The sequence below is a fragment of the Plecotus auritus genome (assembly GCF_963455305.1).
Source record: "Plecotus auritus genome assembly, chromosome: 1".
In the NCBI taxonomy this organism is placed as follows: domain Eukaryota; kingdom Metazoa; phylum Chordata; class Mammalia; order Chiroptera; family Vespertilionidae; genus Plecotus; species Plecotus auritus.
In genome coordinates this window covers 247,686,611-247,703,434 of record NC_137770.1, presented here as the reverse complement: position 1 = coordinate 247,703,434, position 16,824 = coordinate 247,686,611, and the positions used below count along the sequence as shown (strand labels likewise).

Genomic DNA, 16,824 nt, shown 5'->3' with positions numbered 1-16,824 from the left:
GTCTTCCGTCATGTTGATATTCAGGTGACAGAGGTGAAACCTCAGTCCTCAAACTCGGTAGCTCACCAAGATGGCATGGGAGGTTGGTGTGTGTGTGTGTTCAGGATGTCTGTGGGGGGACGCGGGCAGCAGAGGGGCTGGGATGGGGGTGTGGCCTCCTAAAGAGCCTCAGGACAGCATGAGGAGGCAGGAGGCACTGAGCTGGGAGGGGTTGAGAGCCACTGGGAGCCAAATGGGCAAGGAGCATAACCCTAGTTACGTTCTGGGAAGATACCGTGGGGCCAGTGTGCCCAGGGCACCTGGCCTGGCTCAGGACCGGGAATGAAGGAGCTGGCAGCATGAAAGGGCCTCTAAGCCCAGGTTAGACCAGCACCCAGTCTGGATGGCCGTAATCCCAGCAAAAATGTGACGGGAAGGGACATGGGAGACTCGGGGCCCACTTCCCAGAGGAGGCCCTAGCTGAGCTGTGAGCCGTGAGCTGAGCTGGGGAGAGTTGGTGGGTGCAGAGGGACAGGGAAGAGGGGCGGGAGTGGGCTCAGGTGAAGGAATAGGCGTGGATGGGGAGGGAGCAGGTGCCGGATTCACACCAGAGGTGATGGGGCAGCAACAACACTGAGGTCATTCTGGCTGCCTAGGAGATGGATCAGGGGTCCCCCTTGGGGTTGCCTGCTGGAACCCAGGCCTGAAGTAGGGAGATGGAATTTGTGCTGATCATGTGAACGTGCTCAGCTCAGCCCCTGAAACCCTCCTGCCGAGTGAGGAAGTGGTGACTATGGGTCACTAACATTTGGAACCCAAACGCCCCCTTTATATGTGGACCCAGCTGCATCCCAGTAGGAAGGCCCTTGTTTTCTAGGGGTGCTCCCAGGGGGACCCACACAGGCTCAAGAGGCCAGAGTATTGCGGCCTGCTGCTGTGGAAGAGAAGAGGGATACCGATCCTCCCCCGTAAGACACCCCAAAGCTGCCGGTGGGTCGCCTCCAGCCATCTCCTTTGCTGTGGCTGCGTGTCCAGTGTGGCAGCCGTGTTCTGGTGCCCAGCTCTCCCTCCCTCTGGGCAGGCATTTCTGCCCCTGCTGTCCTCTGCTGGGGTCTGTCCCCAGCTGGGGCTGCGCCATTTCACACCCCTCCCCACACTGCAGGTCCCGAGGGCAGGAGGCAGAGGCCATGTCTAGGACATTCCAGGGATGGGATGCTGAGGACAGGTCCAAGGAAGGTGCCTCAGGGGTGTCCAGAGGGCCAGCAGCTGCTGTGCAGATGGGCACACGGAGGCAGGCCAAGGGCACCCACCGAGGACACCTGGGTGGCATGGAGCACTGTAGGGACTGAGCTGTCCCCAGCCCAGCCCAGCCAGCATGGCTCAGGGGTTGAACATCCATCTATGAACCAGGAGATCGATTCCAATCAGGGCACGTGCCCAGTTTCGAGCTCAATCCCCAGTAGGGGGCACTCAGGAGGCAGCCGATCAAAGTTTCATCATTGATGTTTCTCTCTCTCCCTCTCCCTTCCTCTCTCTCTCTCAAATAAACAAAAATATATTGCCCTGGCCCAGTGGCCGGCAAACTCATTAGTCAACAGAGCCAAATATCAACAGTACAACGATTGAAATTTCTTTGGAGAGCCAAATTTTTTAAACTTAAACTTCTTCTAACATCACTTCTTCAAAACAGACTCGCCCAGGCCGTGGTATTTTGTGGAAGAGCCACACTCAAGGGGCCAAAGAGCCGCATGTGGCTCACGAGCCGCAGTTTGCCGACCACAGCCCTAGCCGATTTGGCTCAGTGGATAGAGCATCGGCCTGTGGACTGAAGAGTCCTGGGTTCCACTGGGGTCAAGGGCACATGCCTGGGTTGTGGGCTCGATCCCCAGTAGGGGACGTGCAGGAGGCGGCCGATCCATGATCCTCTCTCATCATTGATGTTTCTGTATCTCTCTCCTTCTCCCTTCCTCTCTGAAATCAATAAAAAATAAATAAAATAAAAATACATTTTTTATCGACCTATGAACCAGGAGGTCACGGTTCAATTCCCCGTCAGGGCACACGCCTGGGTTGTGGGCTCGATTCCCAGTAGGAGGCGTTCAGGAGGCAGCTGATTGATGTTTCTCTCTCCCTCTCCCTTTCTCTCTGAAATCAATAAAGACATATTACAAAGAAGAAAAAAAAAGTCCAGCTGTGACTGTCCAGGGAGGCAGCTGAGAGGGTGGGGTCTAGGTGGTGGCCAGCAGCAGGTGGGAGGCCCATGGTCCATCGGGTGTCAGAGAGCAAAGGCCCTGGGAGAGGCTCCTTGCAGAGGCGGGGGGAGCGTCAAACACAGGCATGGAAAGAACTAGAAGCCAGAGCGGTGAGGTATAAAAATCTGTATTTATATTACAAAGACAGAATGGTACAGCACAGCCCCTCCCGTGAGCAGTGGATGAGTGACCCATCTCTCTCCAGTGAGGATCTTGTAATGTGCCTACCTGGCCAGCACCAGGCTTCCTGGGCAGCCCCAGACCCTGGCACGGAACCTGCCCTAGTGCCCTGGATGTGGCCCGGGGTCAGAGTCCTATATGCACAGAGGTGGGGAGGGGGCCCAGGTTAGCTGGCCCAGAGAGAGGAGGGAGGAGGGAGTGGGGGAGCCTGCCTCACCCAGCAGATGGGGATTATCTGGGGCAGACAGGAAGGGGGCCCTTGGGGCCATGGTTGGGCACAGGGCTCCATCTGCCCAGGAAACGAGGCTCGGGCACTGGGCCCCTTAAACTGAATGTGCAGAGGCAGCCAAGGCTCGGAGGGGGAGCTGCCGGCAGCCTCCCCAGCCAGCTGGACCTGCACTGGGTGGTGGCCGGGAAGTGTGGGGGCCACTGCACAAGGGTGGGGACCCAAACCTGAGCCTGGGGTTCCAGGATTTCAGCCACCCAGGGCCACAGTGGCCCACATGGGCATGGGAGGGCACACGGAGAGGGTGCAGGCACCCCCAGGGGCCCCGTGCTGGTCACGTGAGCTTTATAGAGACCAGACAACACTGAGGTGTGCGCTTAGCAATCCAACAGGCCTCAGCAGGGCCCTTTCCGGGCACCACGGCCACCCACCAAGCCAGCCTGGGCAAATGCAGGGAGCTGGAGGGAGGGCAATGGACGTGCAACTCCTAGCACCCGGCCTGGCCCTGAGGGCCACCCTCATGTCTGCGGGTGCGGGCAGCAACCTGGTGGCCTACAAGGCCAACTCCCGGACCACCTGGAAACCACGGCTGAGGAGCCATAGGTGGAGCTGCCAGCCGGGTGGGCCGAGGGCCACAGCTGGTCATGGGACAGGATGCTGAGGCCAGAGGCGGGAGCAGAGCCTCCACAGGTGTGGGTGGGGGACGGATGCTTTAAGAAGTCAGGACCGTCCCCGGGGCCGGACTTGCGGGTGCTCCTGCCCTAACGCCCGGTGGACACGCTCAGGCAGACGGGAGACGCCTCCGGGGGCCCGGTTCAGCTGGAAGGAGGTGCCAGCAGACGAGTTTTCCTATGACCCCAGCCCCGACCCCACGGGCCCGCGTGCACCCACCATCCCGAGCCTCGGAGGGCAGGTTCTGTGCCAGACAGACATGTCTCCAGGGACCCCTTTCTGCCTCGGTTAGGCCACCCACGCTGGGGTGCCTGTCGGCAGGACTGGAGATAAATGCGGTTGGCAAAGTGGTTACAATGCACCGGAGAGGGAGGAGACACACTGTGGGTCGGCCCCGCCGCCCGCCCCCCCAAGTATTGCTGTGCGGTCCCCCGGGACGAGGACTTGGAGCGAAAGGCTAGGAGAAGCCTAATGCTCAGGCCTGACCACCCGGCGAGGACGCTGTCTTCATCAGCTGCCAATGTCGGAATCGGAGCCCTCGCCCCGGGGCAGAGGGGCAGGGGGGCAGGGAGGGTTCAAGCGGGGGCCAGGTGACACCCTAGGTCTCTGTGAGCAGGCCCTCCCGACCGGAGGCCAAGCTGCACAGCAGGTCCCTGCGAGCCACCTCGGAGGGTGACCCTGGGGCCCGGTCACAGCTCCTCCTGCCAAGGCGACAGAAAGCAGCCCTGACCAGGAGGTGGTGGCTGCTGGGAGGGGCTGCTCCGGGGCAGGGGCCCGGAGGACACCTGTCGGGCACGTGGGAGGGAGATGCTGGTGGTGGTGGCCGGGGTGGGGCCTGACACAGGACACAAGGCACACTCGGACAGTGGTGACAGACGGACCAGTCCCTGAGACGCTGGGTCGCTCCCCCCCTCCGCAAACAGCGCGCCACGACTAGGAAAATAGAGTACAAAAATCTGGTTCAGGAAATAGAGGCGGCGCGGGCAGCACCGCCCGAGTCCTCAGAGCCGCTTCTCTCCACAAGCCCTGCCTCCCGGGCTGCTGGGCAGGGAGCCGCTCTATTCATGCCCTTCCTTTAAAACCGGGAGACCACACACGGTCCCGAGGACCGGCGCGTCACCTCCTGGGCCCCAGCACCCACCCCTGTGCAGCCTGAGCAGGGCACTCGCGTGGGAAGCGAGCCGCACAGGCAGGGCCAGGGCTGCCCAGGTGACCTCTGGGTCTCAGGCACCTCTGGGTCTGGAGGCCACGTGTGTGTGCGTGTGTGCATGTGTGCAGGCGGGTGGACGTGAGTAGGTGCGTGCATGTGTACACCTGAGGTACCTAACAAAGCCGAAGCTGCCCGGGGGGGCGGGGGGGAGGGTGGCCTGGCCTGCCCCAGGAGCCCAGCCCAGGCTCCTGACACCCTCAGGGTGCCAAGGCCCTTCCCCTCCCCCTGCCCCAGGGTGCTCACCCGCATCCCGCCTCATGGCTCTCTCTGTCCAAGCTTCAGGAGCCTACGTGGACCGACAGACAGATGGACAGCTGCATGGAGAGCCACGCCTTCCTTCCTTCCTCAGTCCACTCCTTCCTCCTGGGGCCTGGGGTGGGGTTTGAGCTGCCCCCGTGGTCAGTAAGCCCCTCACACGGCGCCCGCCGAGGTTTGCAGCAACGACATTTAATACTTCTGGAATGATTAGGAATCTGAGAACAGACCATGGGTGGCGACGCTGGGCTCCAGGGCTCGGGAGCTGGGCCCGCCTCCCTGCAGGGGTCCCTGCCCAGCTGGGAGGGGCGGGCGGCGAGGTGGGCCCTGACCGGCGGGCGCCCCCGAGGCTGCGGGAGCTTCCCGAATGGCACGGCAGTGACCCACAAAGAGGCCGGAGAGGACTGGAGGGCTGACGTACGTGGCTGGGCGGCAGGCAGGCCAAGGAGCAAAGGGCACCGGGCCTACGAGAGGCCAGGGCGGGCCGGCCGCCGGCAGGGGGCCCCGTAGCCGCCGTCGCTCTGCAGGCTGTAGTGGTCATCCACGTCGCTGCCGCTGCCCACGCTATCCAGCTCGCCGGGGCCGAACTCCATGCCCTCCACGTCCACTTCTGGGGAAGCAGGGAGGACGGGGTCGGGCCCTGAGGGTGCCAGCGGGGCTCCTGGCAAGGTCAGGGCAGGTCTCTGCCTCTGGAGGGGAATAGAGGCTCCAGGGGGTACAGGAGCGATGGGCTGCAGGTCTGGGCCTCGGCCCCGGAGCAAACGGCCGGCCTCGGTGGGCAGGTCAGCCGCGCCCCCTCCTCCTGTCACTTCCGCATGGCACGCCAGGTTTTCGGACAGTCCGGGGACACGCTGTCACCTGGCACCTCTGCCCGCTGCCATCACCCCCACACCCTCAGGCTGCCTCCTGGCCCGCCCCCCGCCCCCTACCCCCCGCCCCGACGGGGCTGCAGGAGGCCTGGGCCCACCTTGCTCCGAGTCGTCCGTGGAGACGGCGGAGCCTGTGCTGTCCGTGCGCACGCGCTCCAGGCTCTGCACCGACAGCTGCTCCAGGCGCCGCTTCAGGAAGCGGTGTTCTCGCTGCAGCTGCTCCTTGATGCTCAGCGCCCTGCGGTCCTGCTCCTCCAGTTTCTGGAGGCGGGGGAGCTGTGAGCCTGGGGGACCTCCCCCATGCTGGGACCCGGCATGGGGCACTGAGGCCCGGGCAGGTTCCCCGTCCCCCACTGGCCTGGGTCCAGGGCCCCAGGGCCCCAATGGTGATGCGCCCCGGCCTCAGCCCTCCGGGCGGTCACGCTAGATCCCACCACCCAGCCTGCGCTCTGCAACCATCCAGAGCCCCACAGCCACCAGCCAGCGTGGCCAGCCAAGTCCCCTGGGAGCCTGACGCCCTGGGACAGCGCCGCCCGGCGGGCTGGCACTTCCTCCCGGAGGACAGCACTGCCCACCGCCACTGTCCCCGCTCACAGGGCACCCACCAGGCCCTCCTGGCCCCTTCCCCTCGTCACACCTTCCCCTGAAGCCCTGAACCGAGACTGCCTGCTCGGATGGCCCCAGGGCACCACGGTGCCTCTCAAAGCTCCCATCACCCTGCCTGGGGTGCCCAGGACCCTACGCCCCAGGGGCCCTGCAAGGTGACTAAGACCACCCTGGTTGGCCCAAGTACCACAGGACCCCCAAACCCGCAGGTCTCTGTCTCACACCTTGGGGCCTGCCCCAGGCAATGCCTCCCTCAGCCACACCCCACGGCCAGCCTGGTCCCCAGAAGCTCCCCCACCAGTGGGCACCTACTTCCCATGGGCCTCCCAGCATCAAAGGCACCCTGCCCCCCGGCCCCACCTTCACAGCCCAGGACCCCGGAGGGCCATCTGTCACCCTCTCTCCCTGCCCCCCAACAAAACCCAGCGCATGCCCATGACATCCTCAACCCTCGGCAGCCCCTGATGCTGCCCACCCCCATCCTGACCCCCCCAGGCCCCCAGCACGCACCTGCCGGGCAGCCCCCACCACCCTCGGGCCCGTGGGCCTGCTCCCAGGTGCACAGGGCTGGGCTGGGCCAGCCACGCCGCTGGCAGGGTGGCGGCGGAGGGGCAGCCCTGCTCACCTTGATGTGCGTCTTGGCGCGTTTCAGGAGGCTCAGCGTGGTGTGGCGGGTGCTGTCGGGGCCCAGGGGCACCAGCTGCTTCAGCTGCTCCAGGTAGAGCCTGAGCTTGGCTCGTCTGAAAGAGCCAGAGACAGACCGTCAGGCAGGCCGGCCCGGCCCTGGCAGTGGCAGCAGCTAGCCTCCCCGGACTCGCTGAGGGGCCCTGTCCCCCCAGCCACAGCTCCCCAGGCCTGAGGCAGTCCAGCACACACAGCCTCCAGATGCCCCAGCAAAAGAAGAGGACCCGTGGCCGGGTACTGCCCGAGCGCCCAGCACACCCTGCTGTCACCATCTCCACTGTGGAGTTGGGCAGGGGACGGCCTGGAGGAGGGGGAGGGGCAGTCTGGAGGAGGGGGGGCAGGGGACAGCCTGGAGGGGGGACAGGGGGACAGCCTGGAGGGGGGAGGGGGCAGCCTGGAGGAGGGAGGGCAGGGGACAGCCTGGAGGGGGGGAGGGGGCAGCCTGGAGGAGGGAGGGCAGGGGACAGCCTGGAGGGGGGGAGGGGGCAGCCTGGAGGAGGGAGGGCAGGGGACAGCCTGGAGGGGGGGAGGGGGCAGCCTGGAGGAGGGGAGCAGGGGCAGCCTGGAGGATGGGGAGGGGGACAGCCTGGAGGAGGGGGGCAGGAACAGCCTGGAGGAGGGGAGCAGGGGCAGCCTGGAGCGGGGCAGAGTCAGCCTGGAGGTGGGGTGCTGGTCAGCTGCCCCCAGAGATCCGGGGGCCTCAGACAGATTTACGCCCCCACCTCGCCAGGTGCGGGGTGCTCACTGTCCACTCTCGCCACCACAGAAACATGAGCCCATCTGGACCAGGGAGGCGGAGGCCTGGACGCCCCCCACCCCCGCCCCGCCCAGGCTGGCATCCAGGGGGTGGGAGGGGGGACTGCTTTCTTCCAGAGTTTGCCCCATATCCATGCAGGTGAGGGCAGTTTCTCCACAAAACTGGAGTCACAGGGCTCAGAGGTATCAGGCCCTCAGGCCACAGGCCGCCCACAGACACTGCCTGTCCTGCTCCTCTAGTCCGGGAGGGCAGGTGGGCTCCTGGGGCAGCGGCTCCCCCTAACCCGATGCCATCTTGTGGGCCCAGCCTGCGCCAGCACCCGTGCAGACCACCCTGCTGGAAAGGAGCCGAGAGGCCCAGGGCCCCAGGGAGGCCCACCCTGGCCTCTCCCCCTTTTCGCCTCTGCTCTCCATGTCCCGAAGCTCAGTAACCCCAGCTCACTGAGCCTTAGGGACCCTGGGAGGAGGGGGGGCAGATGGCTACCACCGCGGGACAGACAGGCGCCCGCAGCCCGGCCTTGTCCGTCACCCACGTCCACACGGGACCTCCTGCAGATGGAGCAGCTCCCCATCGGGCACCCTGGGGCCTGGACGTTCTCCAGGTGAAACCAAGTCAGACGTTAGGAGGACTTCCAGGACGTGGGGCAGAGGCTGTGCTGGCTCAGCCACCGGGCCACGAGCAGCCATCCCTGCGGCCTGTGTGCAGAGCAGCCCGGCTCTGCCTCGAGGCTGGGGATCCTCAGGGGGTCGTGACCCTCCGCATGGCGCAGGGCTAGAGAAGGGCACGCTGGGTGGGCTCTGGAACTCGCGCCTCTGGGTCCCAGGCCACTGTGCACGATCCCTGAGCCCGAGTCCGAGGACTTCGCCTCCCCCCTTGCACAGGGGCCAGCGTGCCCGCCCCGTGAGCAAATGGAATTCTCTTATTCACTCGTTCCGTCACAGATGGCAGCTCTGACAACCTCCCGGTTACCTTCTTCCTGCCAAGGGCCACCTGAGTATGGAACACATCCTTCTCGGGCCATGCAGAATGATCTCGGCCTGCGATGTTTGTCAATCCTTTCATCAACTCGCCCCTCCTGCCTCGGCAGGGCCAGACCACATGATTCTAGAACCTTCATCGGGCCCGCGGGCCGGACAGTTCCCCACCCCGGTTTACAAACTCAGTATGTGACCTTGGTGAAAATTAGCGAATGTCAATCAGCAGGAAAAAACGTAAGTGGAAAAGCACCCCCAAGGTCCACCCCCCCCCCCAACAATCAACGGCACCATCCTTCCCACACGTTCTACGTGTAAGAGCACCTCAGGGATGGAAGGGAGAAAGCCGCCGACACGGTTCAGAACTGACACAGCAGACGCACACAAGAGACTCGACAGGACACAATGAAGAGCAGGAGGCTTGCGTCTCCAGGGGAGGCGTTGGCAACGTTTATTTCTTTGGCTTTGCGCTTTTCAAAAATACGTGTGTGTGTGTGTGTGTGTGTGTGTGTGTATGTGTGTGTATATTCCAGGTTTTTTAGGCTAAAAAAAAAAGCCACATGTTACTTTTACAATCAGAAAAAGACACATTGGTACAAGAAAGAAAAAACACAGCTAAAAGACAAATAACAGGGGAGAGATATCGGCAATACATATAGAAGACAAACGGTTAGCACCCGTGACATCCGGAGCTCATACACAGCAAAAATAAAAAGAGGAGTTCTCGTGACGTGACAACGGGCAGAGGATACACACAGGCAAGGAGCGGAACGGAGACGGCTACCCGGACACCAAGCGGACCGCCCCGGGTTCCGGGCCGTGAAAGCCCGGAGCGGGCACTAGCTTGGTGGAGACGGGGCGGTGACTCTCGTGGGCCAGCGCGTGGGCCCCGCAAGGCGTCGCTGGGGGGGGGTCCCGCAGGCCGCTGCGGCGCCTCAGACCTCTAACGCACGTTTCCACTCAAGGTGGGTCCCACAGAGCGACCTCCAGGTGTACAATGGAAACCAGGGCCCAGGTGAGGAGCCTGGGGACAGCTGCCTGACCCACGCGGCCCCAGGACGAGGAGGAGGAGGAGGAGAGAGCCTGGGCGGGGGCGGGGGTGGGGGGCAGTACTCAGGTAGTGTCAGGTGCAAGGTCCAGGGAGGAGCAGCGGATAACAAGATCTGCTCTCACCCAGGTTAGCCTGCGCCTGGCGGAGGAGGCGGCCCAGGACAGCTGGGGGCGGGGCTCAAACAAGGTCCCTGAGCATCCACAAGGCAGACATTTCTCAAGAGACAGAGAGAGGCCCCCCCACCCCCACCCCGCCTATACTGTGCCGTGCTTAACACCGGACATGCCCACCAATGCCAGGAGGGTTGGCTGTGGGGCCCTGGGCAGGTCCCAGTGTCCCATCCCCGCGGGGAGGTGGCATCCCCAGGTCCGCTGGCGGGAGGGTGCCGAGGCCCCACAGCCTGGGCTGCACGGGGCTCTTGCTCAGCTGCCCTGAAGCCAAGCTCCCTGCGGCTGCTGCAGTGCCCAGCCCCCGCCAGTGCCCCGCATCCCTGGAGCTTTAAAACCCACCACGTCCTGCAGGACCCCTGTGCGGCTTCAGAGGCAGAGCCTGCCGCTGGGAGTCACTGCATCCGTGTTCACAGCCCCTCCGTCCCTGCGGCTGCCACAGCCTAGCCCTGACACGGCCCTTCCTAGCTTCTCACCGCAAGCCCTGCTCCCCCAAGGAGGCCCCGAGCTGCATGGAGGGTCCCCCAGCCCCTGAGGGGCTGTGTCCCAGCCGTCTGTGCTCTGAGCACCCAGGCCTGGCTGTCACAGAGGAGGCAGCAGGGAAATGCCCGGGGGGCGGGGGGATGACGAACATGCCCCCTTCTCCCCTCTGTTCACCTGCATTCTCTAGCTGTGAGGGTTCATAAAAGCCGCCTGTGGCTGCACTGGGAGGACCCACCCCGTCCTGCACCACCATCGCCATGCGGGCAGAGGTGGCAGGGGTCTGACTGGGGGCCTGGGGCTGGCCTTCGGGCTGAGCCCCGCCATCCACACGTGCAAAAGCTCAAGCCCGGGTCACCCCGTCCAGGAACACGTGGCCTCGGTGACTCCAGACCTCCGGGGCCAGCTGCCAAGCATCAGCCTTAGAGATGCACTGGGGCTGCAGCCGAGGAGGCAGGAGGAGGGACAGGCCCGGCTGGGGTGGCCGGGCTGACAGGCAGCTCAGAGCGGGACCCGCAGGCCCCACGCGGCACGCTGCTGGGGAAGGTGACGTCCACGGCTGCCCCCTGGGAGCAGCGGGACGCCCCAGCCAGGTGCTTCCTTCCTTCCTGAGGACGCCACTTGGCCCTTCCTATGGCCGGTGCCAGGCGCATCTGGCGTCAGCACTGGCAGCCACAGGTACAGCCATGGCCGAGGTCCCCGCTAGGATCCCAAGCTCCAGGCCCGTGGGTTCCTTAGGGCTGTGCATACCTGCCAACCGGCCAGGCTGCCTACCCAGCCTGCCTCTGTCTCAAAAGGGCCCCACGAGGCTCAGCCTAAGGACGGGCTCTGGAATAAGGTGGCCGAGGCCAAGGTCAGGGTCAAGGGGCAGTTGCAGAGGTCAAAGCCCTTGTCCTCCTTGGAAGGGCTACCATGCCTTTGCCCTCCCCCTCCCCCTCCCCCGTGTCATCCCTTCTGTCTGTCCGCATGGAGGGGCTGCTCTAGGCACCACCCCAGCAAGCCTTCCCCAGAGCACCCCGCATGCCTGCCGAGGCTCCCGGGTCCCGGTCCAGGGCCACCTCCCCCAGCCTGGCAGCAACCGCGGGGCCTGCCTGGCTGGCTGGGCCCTGCACCTGCCCCACCTCCGTGGCCTTGGGAGCCCCTCAAACACACAGGGCCAGTCCAGGAAATGCTGCTCCTCCGGAGAACACGGTGTCCTGTCCCTACCCAGCACCCGCCCAGAGCAGGCCTGATCCCAGGGGAGCGGAAGTTGGCGCTGCCTTGGCTGCGGAGGGGGGTGGGGTGGGGGGGACAAAGAGAACTGGCCACGCTCCAAACCTTCCCAGAGCAGGCTGGGAAGGTTCAACTGGAATGCAGACCCCCTCCCCCCCACTCCAACCCAAGAAGGGAGGAAAGAACTGGCCCATTGCACAGATGAGAGCAAAGGTCAGGAGACAGCTTCTGCACAGAGTCCCTGGGGGTCATCCCTGGTCCTGGCATCAGGGCTCTTGCCTGTGGGACCTCTGTGCCTACCCACAGCTCCCAACAGCCCCTTGAGATCAGCCCAGAGGACACCGCCTGCAGGGGCCACGCTTGCCAGTGCCTCGTCCCCACTGCAGGGCAGGCCCAAGGTCACAGAGACCCTGTGGCCAGAGGGAAGCCGGCGGCCAGGGCAGGGATACCCGAGAGCGGAAGGTGCAGGGCCCGGGGTGACAGCCTGAGCAAGGAGACTCCTTGGTGACCCGCTGCCCTTCCTGCTTCTCAGTGGCCAAGGCCCCTCCTCCAGGAGGACCCCAGTGGACCTGGCCCTACAGCCAGGTGGGGGGGCATGAGGTGGGCTCCCGGGATCTGCCCTGGGCCCACGTGGCCTGGGACTGGCTGCCTGCCCCACTGCCCTGCAGACAAGCCTCTGGCAGGAGGCTCCTTGGGAGGCAGGCCCCAGGGGCAGGAGGTCCCAGGGGAGGGGGCCCCAGACCAAGAGGGCTGAACCCGCTGGGGGGAGGCCAGCATTCTAAGGGCTAAAGGCGTGTTCCCAAACGGGCTTAAATGCCCCGAAGCAGATGGATCTCCTCCTCCAGGGAGCTGGCCTAACTGCCACACAGCACATGGGACCCTGCCCCAAGCAAGTCCCTGTCCCGACCTGGCGCTGGACCCAGGCTGAGCCCCCAGGCCTGGGCCCCCACCCCGGCCTCCCAGCAAGGGTGAGCCTGAGAACAGAGCCGGCCTCTTCCTTCAAGAAGGACAACCCCGCAGCCTGGTAGCACGGTCAGCCATACCCGGGGCACGGCGAGCGGTGGGGGAGGCCGCACAGCCCCTCAGCAGAGGCTGGAGGTGGGGAGAGGGGTCACTCACCTGTGCTTTTCTAGTTCGTTGTGTGAAGACCTGTTCAGAGAGACAGAAAACAGAGCTCACTGCACTGCCATCCCCGAAGCACTGGCACCTGCAGGGCCGCCCAGAACAGGGAGAGCTGGGCAGGCGAGCAGCTGCTGGCCCAAGGCTGGGGGCCCTGTACCGGGGACGAGGACAGGCCCCTCAGAAGTAAGCCATGTCCAGGGGTGCCCAGGGCCAGCCAGCTCACCTACAGTGAGGCATGTGAAGCCCTGGCCGCAGGAGGGTCCAGGTCCTGCTCCAGAAAGGGTAGGTGGGGCCCAGGAAGCCGTGGCAGCCCGTCCTGGAGCCAGCACCCCCTGTGCTCCTGAGGCGGGTCCCTGAGCCCCCGTCAGGGCACTGAGCTGCCTGCCTTCTCTGCTCCCCACTCCCCGAGGCCAGCGGTGTCCCTGATGTTGCCGGCCAGACACCATCCCACCTCCTCAGGTTCACACACCTGCATCACCACAGCCCGCTGCAGCAATGGGACACCCAGGGACAGAGCAGACCCAGCCCATGAGGGACCAGCCCACAAGGGAACCTCTGAGATGTGCCAGGGGGCAGTGGGGAGACCAAAGCTGGCCCTCCACTCCCCTCTGGGGCAAGGTCTGGCGAAGTGGCCACCCTGGGCCCGAGCTCAGCCTCTCGGGGGGCAGTGGCCCCATCTGCTGCTCAAGCTCTACCCACCTGGCCATTCGCACAGGGACGCAGAGTCCTGAGCACCGCAGTGGGCAGTGCCACATCACCCTCCCTTCCCCCAGTCCCGACAGGGACCTCTCGGGCCAGACAGGCCTCCCAGGCTGCCAGGTTGCCTCACATGTGAGCAGAGCGCCAGGCCACCTTGGGGCAGCCCAGCCTCAGCCCTGCGCCTAGAGCTTCTGCTGACCTCTGCCTGCCTGCCTGCCCTCAGTCTCTCCTGCTCCAGGACCTCAGGTCAGGCATCTCCCGTGCCCACCCGTGGGGCAGAGTGCCTCCCCATCCTGCCTGCCTCTGCCACCTGCCACAGCCAACTGGGCCCCTGCTCCCTCTCCACCGGGCGGGCAGCCGGCTCGTGCGCCTCCTGTGCAGCCTCAGCACAGGTTCCAGGGGCCTCGAGTGCCTGCTGGTCACGTGGGCTGAGCAAGGTGCCTCAGAACCTCCCCAGAGCTAGGAGGGCCCAGGGCTGGCCTGAACCACAGAGGGGCAGAGTGAGTCTGTCGGTTTGCCCACTGTGGGGGAGGTAGGGGTCAGCAAGAGCCCTGCCTAGAGAGAAGCCCTCACACCCACCCCTGGACCCCACCCTGCCAGGAGGGGACTCCTCAGGAGCAGAGGGATGGACAGGGGCCCAGAGCCCCTCCTGGTCCAGACGCCTGGGGGAGCTTTGTGGGGAGACGGGTCACAGGTCCCAGTGCACCCTGTTCTGGGCTGGGGGGAGGGGGGCACCCTGGCCAGGGCGATGCTGAACACGCTCCTGGCATCGCCTGGTTTGCCCCTCCTGTTGACCCCTGGAGGTAGCTCTTCTGCCCAATTTCCTGTTGGACATGACCCCTGGCTGGCTGGCTCCAGCCCTCCTGCTGACCAGCTGCCTCTGAAAGCGCTTGCTGGAGCCCCCACACACCGCCCTCCCGCCTCACCACCCAGGTGTGGGGATGTCCCACCAGGTCCGGGCCCTGGGTCCTGGCCTGCCCTTGCCCCTGGGCTGGACCCGGTGAGGCCCATCTGGGCCAGGACAGCCTCAAGGGACCGTCTCTGGAGCCTCTGGTGCCTTGGGCACTGGCGAAGTCAGGCTCTGCCCGGAGGAACAGCAGGGAGGTGCACCCCACTGCAGGAGACCCTCAAGGTCTCCATCCTGGCAGAATGTAGGAGGCTAGGACCCCACTTTGCAACAGGAGTCCCAGGTAGGAGGGTGGCGAGTAGTCAATCTCTGTGCCTGTTTCCTCAGCCTTAACACGGGGATAAAAGAACATCTCCTTCCGGGAGGGGGTGGCCATTAGCATAGCACGCAGGAAGCACGCACAGAGCCTGGCTGTGATTCTGGTTATCAGCCTTGGGCACCCTGTGCCACGGGCGTCACACCCTGGAGTTTCCCATGGGTGGCAGGGCACTGGGGACAGTGAGAGCCAGCAGCAGGGGCCTGGCTAGCTCTCTGAAGAGGCCTGAGGCAGTGCCACCCCGCCCCCCTCACCCAACACTCAAGTTCTTTCCCAGACTGCCCCGGTAGGGGACCAAGAGCTGGGACGCAGGCATGTCCCGAGCCAGGGCGGATGGAGACTGAACCAGTTCCTTGCCAGGCCCAGGGCGCCAGGATGTCACAGGAGATAGGTCCTTGTGCCAGCCTTTCTGTTTCTCCAGCTCTACCCATCTGGCCCACTCAGACAGGGACCACACCCTCCCCCAGGGGCCCCAAAGCCCCCCACCAGTGCAGCTCCCAGCCTGGTGACATCTGGGCCAAGGCGGACCCTGGGCAGCGCCAGGAGTGCTATGGTCCTCATAGTGGCCAGGAGAGTGTAACCCCACTACTCCCACCCAGGGATTCGCACCCCAGCTTCAGCGCTTCTGCAGCCTGGGTGGGGGCGGGGAGGTTCCTGGCATCGGGAGAAGCTGCAGAGCTTGCCCCCTCTCCCCCCCCCCTTAAAAAGGGCCTCCAGTGCCAAAGGGGACTCCAAAACTTGTCGCCCGGGCTTCACTTGTGCCAGGAGGCTGGGCAAGAGCGTGGATACCGTGGGGGAGTGGGGTCAGGACAGGGCCTCTGTGCACCTTCTTTGTCCAGGCCTCTGGGGGTGGGGGGCTCAGCTCGGCAGCAGGGCTCTGCTCTCGGCGACAGTGGGAGAGATGCGGCCCATCCCCCGCGGTGAGCCGAGGTCAGGGTGGCCAGCCCCACGCTGCTCTGCACCGAGCCTCAGTTTCCCCGGACCCAAGGGGCACCGGCCAACGCCCACTGACAACTTTTTTCCTGCGCGAAAAAGTCCGTAACAACTTGGGGGCGGAGAGCAGCCACGGGAGGAGACCCCGGGCGGGCGGCGGGCTGTACGCGTGGCACTGTTTACGCGAGAGGCCGAGGAGGCGCGGCCCGCACGAAGATGGCGACGGCGCGGGCGGGGCCGGCCGGGCGGGGCTGGGGCTGCGGCCACGGCCCGGGCGCGCCTCCTCCTCCAGGCTGGCCGCCGGAGCGCGCGGCGGCGGGCGGCAGCCGGGCTGCGGGCCCGGAGGTCGGGGCCGGGGAGGGCACTCGGGAGTCAGCGGACAGGGACGGCCGCGCGGGGGGCGGTACCTGTTGTTCGGAGCCTTGCGCACCAGGCCGGCAGCCTTTGTTTTCTTCCTGGCGAAGTCGCCGTCGAAGGGCAGCACCGAGGCGTAGCCATGCTCGGCCTCTGCAGACAGACGGCGCGGTCAGCGGGCCCCGCCCCGGCCCCGCCGCCCGCCAGCCCGCCCGCGGCCCGGCGCACAAAGGGGCGCGGGCGCTACCTCGGTCCCTGCGCTCCAGGTACTCGGCCGCCTCCAGCAGGATCAGCAGGGAGTTCAGCTCCATCCTCCGGCCCGCCCGCGCGCGCGCTCCGGGACGGCGGCGGCCGCTGCCCGGCCCGCTCCGGCCGGCTCCGCTCGCCGCCCGCCCCGCGCGCCCCGCGGCCCCACTGCCCCGACTCCCGCGGGCTCCCAGTGCGCTCAGCCGCCACCCTCCGCTTCGGGCCCTCAAATTGACACTTGAGGGCGAACGACGGCCAGCGCAGCCAATGGAGGACGGCACTCGTGCTTCGGGGGCGGGCGCTGGCCCGGGACGTGGCCAATGGGAGCCGGCCGAATGCCTCGGGCTGGGCCGTGAATGTTGACAGATGCGAAGCTGGGTTCGGATAGGCCCGCCGCGCTAGTAACAATTTAGAAGCCCAAGCTTAGCAACAGCACGTGGTGGCCCGGCCCCTGCGCTCGCTGACTGGTGGCCGGCGTGCATGTTAAGTAGGTGCTGCACGCCGATTGGCCCAGGGCGACCTATGTAAAATAGGACCGCGGACCAATGGCCGGCTGCGGGGCGCGCAGCCAATGAGGGAGCCGCGGCCGAACGCGTTGCCGAGAGGAAGCGGAGCGCGGTGGGACCGCAGGCCGCCTGGCCCTGCGCGCGAGCCCGCTGGGACGCGGGGAGCG

At 65.6% G+C, this 16,824-nt stretch overlaps 1 protein-coding gene across 1 annotated transcript; it reads right to left on the bottom strand.

Moving 5' to 3' along the window:
• Positions 1–4,945: 4,945 nt before the first annotated feature.
• On the bottom strand, positions 4,946–16,361 carry MXD4 (MAX dimerization protein 4). The gene is made up of 6 exons (XM_080677341.1): positions 16,153–16,361; positions 15,959–16,058; positions 12,694–12,723; positions 6,875–6,989; positions 5,742–5,904; positions 4,946–5,384 (listed from the first exon to the last, which is right to left on the bottom strand). Exons 1-6 carry the CDS (start codon positions 16,214–16,216, stop codon positions 5,239–5,241), a joined length of 618 nt encoding a protein of 205 aa, XP_080533467.1. The 5' UTR covers positions 16,217–16,361; the 3' UTR covers positions 4,946–5,238.
• Positions 16,362–16,824: the final 463 nt, after the last annotated feature.